Source organism: Halyomorpha halys, unplaced genomic scaffold, assembly GCF_000696795.3.
Source record: "Halyomorpha halys isolate HHAL.00 unplaced genomic scaffold, Hhal_1.1 Scaffold380.1, whole genome shotgun sequence".
Taxonomy (NCBI): Eukaryota; Metazoa; Arthropoda; class Insecta; order Hemiptera; family Pentatomidae; genus Halyomorpha; species Halyomorpha halys.
In genome coordinates this window covers 1,254,268-1,261,729 of record NW_027106430.1, presented here as the reverse complement: position 1 = coordinate 1,261,729, position 7,462 = coordinate 1,254,268, and the positions used below count along the sequence as shown (strand labels likewise).

The 7,462-nt window shown below is 27.4% G+C and overlaps 1 protein-coding gene across 1 annotated transcript; it reads left to right on the top strand.

Moving 5' to 3' along the window:
- Positions 1-564: 564 nt before the first annotated feature.
- On the top strand, positions 565-5,758 carry LOC106681970 (uncharacterized). Its single transcript, XM_014422580.2, has 3 exons — positions 565-895; positions 4,101-4,231; positions 5,415-5,758. The coding sequence occupies exons 1-3, from the start codon at positions 812-814 to the stop codon at positions 5,713-5,715; spliced, it is 516 nt and encodes a 171-aa protein (XP_014278066.1). The 5' UTR covers positions 565-811; the 3' UTR covers positions 5,716-5,758.
- The last annotated feature ends 1,704 nt before the right edge of the window (positions 5,759-7,462 follow it).

Below are 7,462 nucleotides of genomic sequence, written 5' to 3'. Positions count from 1 at the left end.
TGACTGAATATATACATATATATATATATATATATATACACACACATAAAAAATTTACGCTATTATAAATATAAATATGTTAATCTTCTATTATTTCTTTTTTTAAAATTCTTTTCCTAACCATTTTTAGAAAGAAAAAAGGCTGTTATATATGTAAAAAAAAATTTAAAAATAATTTAATAACTGGCTTTGATTGAAATTGATAAATATGTTTATTTTAAAAAAAATTATTAATTCCATTGTACAAAACCATTTATTATTTTAAATTAGTGACATTTTGATGTTTGTAATTTAACAAATAGTATTAATAAATGTATTTTTAAACAATTATATTTTAAATTGAATATATCAATAAATGAAAATATGTTCCTATTTGTAGTGAAATTTTGATAAAGATTTATTAATAAATATGTATTAGTAAGTTGTATGAATAGTTAGTTGATCATAATAAATTTTATTGAATTTTAGAAGTGTTCATTAATATCCTCTTACATACACAATGAGTTAATATTTTATCTCTTTTAATTACTTAAAATGTATCAATTTATGAAAAATAACATGTGGTACTAGAATCTAAAATTTGATTTTATAATTTTCAATATTGAAAAATGTGAGTTTATTTTATACATGTTGAAAGGTTATATATAAATTTGCTTGGTTGACTAAAAAGATTGGTGATGATTACCAAAAAAAATTGCTGTTAATGGTTTTCCATTAACCACATATTTTGATATAATCACATTTCTAATATGATGGTAGTCGGTATCAAGGAAATGTTTATTTAAAGTACTTCACTTAGTAAAACATAATCATGAGGCTTTCAAAGCGAAGAAGAAATTTAAAGAAAAAACTAATTCTTCTATACACCAAACCATTTACTAAACGGCGACTACCTGTAAGTTGATAAAATTTATACCAATGTTAATAGTATGCATGATCAACTTAAAAACATAATTATTAATAATAATTATTGATTCTTGATAATATTCTCATAAAGGAAAAACATTTTAATTTATTAAAATAAAATAGAAGTTGGTCTGGGTGTGGTCAAAGAAAAACAAATAATCGTATAACTATTTATTATGAGCCGACATTTCATTTTCAAATGTAATGCATTTTTAACCGTCAATTCCCATTACTTCTCTATAACTTCCTGTCAACCGTTCACTTTTGCACTGACCTCTAGTCTGAAAGATATGTTTCTTATCTTGTTCATCATCTTCCTTTATTCTTGATTTTATTCTTATTCCCCCTTTTCCATCTTTTAGTGTGTACTATATTTTATTTTATTATCAGTTGTTATTTCTGTTTTCAATAATTATCTAAAACCTTTTATTATTCTTATTTAATTTTACGTTTCACTGTACATCTTTTTAATTTTTCATTTACTTTGTTCATTTCTGTTTACATCATTTAAGTGTTTGTGTCTTTTTTTAGCCCTGATGAAGCCCTACAACATGGGGCAAAACGGGTCATAATAAATATTTTTATGACTATTTCAGTTTTTCTTCGACCATATCCAGACCATCTTCATTTTATTATTACATACGGTCAATCAATCGATCTTCCAGTATTTTAATTTATTCGTAGTTTCAAGCCACCAATGAAGTTATTCAAACACATCTATGATAAACTCAACCATTTAAAATAAAGAACTTTGCATATATTGCATATTAGTTTCATCTTTCATCACTCAACATAACTTTTTTAACATCCATCAAATTTTTTTTTTTTTATAACAGTTAATATTGAAATGTAGTAATTTTTGATACACTTTACACTTGAATAAAATATATAATTCAATCTTTTTTTTTTAAACCTTATAAAAAAATACAAGCCTATAAAATTTAAAATATAAAATCCATATTAAATTTCTTTTATCATATATTGTAACACTTATTCCAATATTCAAGAAAATTATTTAAAGGTAAAAGTTATTTTTTATATTCATAGACTATTACTCTACTAGAGCATGTCCCACAAGGAGGATAAACTGTTTAACTTGTCAGTTTTTAAGTTTGTAACAATTAGTTGAATGAATGGCTCTAATTAGATAAAGATTCCATGAATTAAAAAAAATATAGATCAAAATATAGTATCATTTTTACTTTTAATCTGCTAATTACTTTAAAATTTCATAAAATCTTAAAAGTATGATGGTCTAGATGTGATCAAAGAAAAACTCAAATAGTAATAAAACTATTGGAGTTTTTCCATTGACCACACCTAGACCATCTTTTGTTATTATAAACCTAAAGGTCAACCTATCTTCCAGTACTTCATAAAATTTTGTCAAAAACGAATTTCAAATTAAATTAGGAATTCTACTCCCCTTTGTAGTTCATTATATAAATGTTTTGTAATATCTATCAAATTTTGTCAAAAACGAATTTCAAATTGAATTAAGAATTCTACTCCCCTTTGTACTTCATTATATAAATGTTTTGTAATATCTATCAAATTTTGTCAAAAACGAATTTCAAATTGAATTAAGAATTCTACTCCCCTTTGTAATTCATTATATAAATGTTTTGTAATATCTATCAAATTTTGTCAAAAACGAATTTCAAATTGAATTAAGAATTCTACTCCCCCTTGTAATTCATTATATAAATGTTTTGTAATATCTATCCTACAAGTATCTATCAAAATATACCTGATTTATAATATATATTTCTTAAATCCCAATGAACTTAGGCTTTACAGGTAAACAGAACAGCCAAAAGGAGTTCAAATTATTCATTAAAAACATTTTAGGATTATAACCAAAGCTCTATGGTACATTAAAAACATTACTATACATGCTTCTACATCTAACCAGTTAAAAAACACAAACAGATCTACCACTACAAATGATATCAGGATAATTCATAAAAACACTTTAAATCTCTCTTTTGTGACATGCTCACAACCTATTTGCCCAATAACACCTGGATGAAGGATCTTGACCTGTAAATTGAAGAGAAACAGTTGTTCTTGGGTATTACTTTCCATGATGCCATTTACACAATTATTATCCAGCTAGTTCCCTGCTTGTCTACACTATTTGACAGCTTTGAATAAATACCGCAAACAAATAAAATAATAATCACATTTATCATTGAAGTATAATCAAATGAATTGTTAGGAAATAAACCAGGTTGTATGATAATGCAAAAGTGTATAGGCTCTGATTTATGATCAACAATACAGATAAGAACTAAGTGTTCCAACAACCAGATAGAAATATTAGCTATGTTAAAGACTACAAACATCTCATTAACTTCGGGCACATTGTTATGTAACATCACGAGCAGGATACTCATTGTAAAAACTGAATACATCAAAGATCTATAACAACTCAATTCAATTAATAAGACAAAATTTACTTTTTTGTTTTTGATAGGAAGCCTAAAATTGATATGGTTTAGATTAAGTCATAACGGAAATGAACTTGCTGACAGTTTAGGCAAAAAATCCTCTTAAAACGTTAAAAAATCAAGCAAGATAACACACACAAGCTTCTTAAGCACTATACACATCAAATGTTAGCAAAATATTGATATTAAAACATGATAAAAAGCTTATAAATCAAACAATCTCAAACACAACAGGAACAATCCAAGGTTACTTTAATGTTTTCACACAACAGATAATGACAAATAATTGTAAAAGATAGGTGCCACAAACTTAATTGATTATCAACCAAACAAATGTAAATCATTAGTTCTGCATGTAGTGTGTTTTCTTCCATAGAAAGAAATTTGATTGAAGGAAATAATGTTATTGTGAAAAAATAATAGTAAAAAATATAAGTTATAGGGATCCAATTTTAATTATTCAGTAGTATAATTTTAAATTAGTGATATGATTGTTAAGGACAATACATAAATGATTCATTATTTTTTGCTCACATTTCAGCATAAAATGAATAGGTCCATTATCTTTGCTTTTTAGTCCTGAAAAAATTCACTAAAAATTAAATTTGAACTGGAAAAACGATGAATAATCTACAAAAGTATGCTGTATTCATTATGACTGATCCCAACAATCGTATCATTGATTGACAAACATCTGCAACCATCAATGGACAATTATAATTTTAAAGTGTATAATTACAGCTTGTAGCAACAAATGATAAACGGTATATTCCATCGGGGAGACATAAGACTGAAGGATGTTCACATGATTACTGTTTAGCAGAAAGAACTAGAGAATTTATAGACATTGATGAAAATCAAAAACCTGTGGGGTATGTTTTAAATGAAAGCAACATACAATAAAAAGAATAAGGTAGCAGAGTAAGGTTGATCCCTTACTAGGACTTTTATCCACTAAGGGTTATTATCAGCAGTATCTCGCTAGTAAACATCATTAAAAAAACATTTATTGAATAGAAATAGTATAAATACTTTCTGTGGCTATCCTACAAATTATTCCTTAGAACAAAATCTTAATCCAATTTTCAAAATAACTGTCATATTTATAGCTTTTCCACATGTATGTTTTATAATTTTAAATTTAATTACTTTAAAAATTTAGTTAGAGCACCTTTTCCCTCTCTTAAAAAAATATAAAGAAAGATCTTATTCATTTTTGAGTTTTTATCTATTAAAATTTTAAACCTTTTTAATTATTTCAAGATTAATAGATGGCCATATGAAATTAATTGACAGAATATGGTCTGGATGGCAGTCAAGAAAGGTACAAAAAAATATCAGAAAAACTATCAATTAGTTTTTATACAATTTTTTTATATATCTTGACCGCCACCTGGACCATTTTCTAAAAATCTTTTTTTAAATTATTATAGTTACTATTATTTTAATTATTATAGCTACTGTCTGGAGGCTCATGCCCCACACCAAACGAAAATTTAATAAATGACTTGTTCATCACAAACCTTTAGGAGGTCCTCAGACAACCTCACCCTCTCATAGATACTTGACTCATTTGAAAAAACCCCTAGCAGCCCTGAAATATTTTGTATTGCTCAGAGCCCTGTAAAATATATTATATTGATACGATAGATAATATAATATATATATTCAATACCATTTTATTTATTTATCAGTCAGCTTTATTAGCTGTCATTTTAAAATATTACTTTTTTTAGGCTATATAACTTTCTTCATACTTGATTTATTTATTTTTTATAGTATAAACTGACATTTTTCACAATAAAAGTTTTTCAGACTAGAAAATCAAATTTAAATAAACTTCACAAATGACAGATGGGCAGGTATAAAATGGAGTTCATATTATAAATTATTATTATTTATGGAAAGTTTAATATTAATAAATTTATTGATATAATTGAATCAATTGTTCTGTCACATAAAAAGGCCATATCATAATATATCCCTACAAACAAGGATCCTTCACACTTAAAAACTAGTGCATACATTAAATATTAAATTTGCTTTTTCTTTTAGTTTACCATGGGCTAGTGGAAAGTTGAAACATCTACCAGGACACGTGAAGGTCGTATTTCCTCTGAGAAAAGAAAGAAAAATACTTGCTCCAAAATCAAAGAAAAGTATTACTCCATCAACATTACAACAAACTAGTTCCACGGTGGATAAGATTAGTAATCCAGAAATGTGTGGTGTAATAGACGAAATTTTATATGCTTATAAAGTATTCATGCTAGCGGGCTTGATTATTACTGAAGCTAAAAAATTAACAGAAGAAAAAGAAGAAACAGAAGATGATAGTGATGATGACCTTTCTTAAATTGTATAATAATAAATTCATCAATAAAAAAATTAATATATTATTCCCGTTAATAATAAACACTTTGTTCACATTAAAAAAAAGTTATTAGATGTCATCAACACATACATTAAACATTACAGTTACTATTTTCTCTCAGATGGAACCTCACCAACCAGCTTCTTGATTGAATTGATGAACCTTGCTTTAAGTAAATAACATTCCAAATTCATTAGTACTGGATACTTAGATGATCTTTTTGATTATGTGCCATAACTCACTTTTTACATGTTTTAATGTTGCAAAACTGTCCTTTGCTGCAGTAAGAAATCATTAAAGGCAGGTAAATCTGTAAAATAATTTTTCATTTGGGAAAGATAATTAATGAATTTTCAATGTAACATTTTTGAATTTCATTTCAAGAGCCCATGCTTTTCGTTGTATATACAATCAAGGACATTAGCTTAAAGTTTAAGCTGGCCAGACCCACAATTTGTGTATTTCCAGACACAAATTCATCGAAAACCACCTAAACTTTCTTCCACATCTTCTTGGTAAGGACTGACTCGGAATAGGAACAAAAATAAATAAAATGTGGAGTTATTTTAGTTAGTTTAAATATAAATAATATAAAATGACTAAAAAAAAAATAATCTCTTCAAAAGAAAACTATTATTTATGATAGTAACACCTGTTAAAAAATTTGATAAGCGGAAATATTTCTGCTTTAGGTGCAGACCCTTAGCATTTGCTTCTTTTAACTCAAGACAATGAAACACACTTCAGTAATTTTTAAGACATAGAAAACAAATTACCTGAATTTTCCAACAATCTAATAAACTAATTATAAATTCAACAATAAAACACATTAATGTTTGTATGTTTATTGGGTTTGACACCTTAAACTTAAGCAACCTAACAATTTCACGAGCAATGTAACTTAAATCTAGCCCGAGTATGAAAATTGAGAAGTTATTTTGAACTTCAGTTACTACATACATTATATGTAGATGTAATAGGATCCAATCACCTTCTGAAAACTATTCTTCATATTCCAACCTTATTCCTAAACAACAATCTAATACAATTCCATACATAAGTTAAAAACCTTGGTGTCACTATAGACCCAACTCTCTCCTGGAAAAACCATGTCTCTGATATTTCCCATCGTACCTTCTCCACCCTTAAGGCATTTAAATTATCTTCGTCACCTACTTCCTTTTGAAACCCGTAGGCTCCTGGTACTTTCTTAGTATTTCCTCACTTTGATTATTGCTGTGTGGCTTATAGGGGTGTCTCGATTGCAAAATTAAAAAGATTAATTAATTACTTTGAACAATTCATCTTTGAGGTTCCCAGGGACGCCTCTTTCACCCGATTATAAGAAGAGTTTAAGTGCCTTTACCCCCTCCTTTCGCCATAAATATTTTCTTGCTTCCTTCCTCAACTAAGTTATCCAATCCTGTCGTCCATCGTACATCTCTGATATCCTTCAATTTAAATCCTCAGTGCATTCCCGCTCACAGCCTTATATGTAACTGCCCATGAACCACAGCCTTTGGTAGATCTTTCCTCATCTGTTCATCTTCCCTATGGGATTCTATTCCCTCCTTTATTCCTCGTTCTAATACCCTACCAATCTTCAAACCTCTTATCTTCCACCACCAAGGTCCACCCAATAAGGTTTATATATTTTCTGTACATGTTTCATATTTTCGTTTTTACTTGTAAATATGCATATTAGCAGAAATTGTACCTTTTCATTTAT

Bases quoted from the DNA above. Each gene is read 5' to 3' on its own strand.
- LOC106681970 (XM_014422580.2), top strand. From the start codon at position 812: ATGAGGCTTTCAAAGCGAAGAAGAAATTTAAAGAAAAAACTAATTCTT. The intron at 896-4,100 runs GTAAGTTGATAA...GTATAATTACAG, and splicing joins TTACTAAACGGCGACTACCT to CTTGTAGCAACAAATGATAA. The intron at 4,232-5,414 runs GTATGTTTTAAA...TTTTTCTTTTAG, and splicing joins GAAAATCAAAAACCTGTGGG to TTTACCATGGGCTAGTGGAA.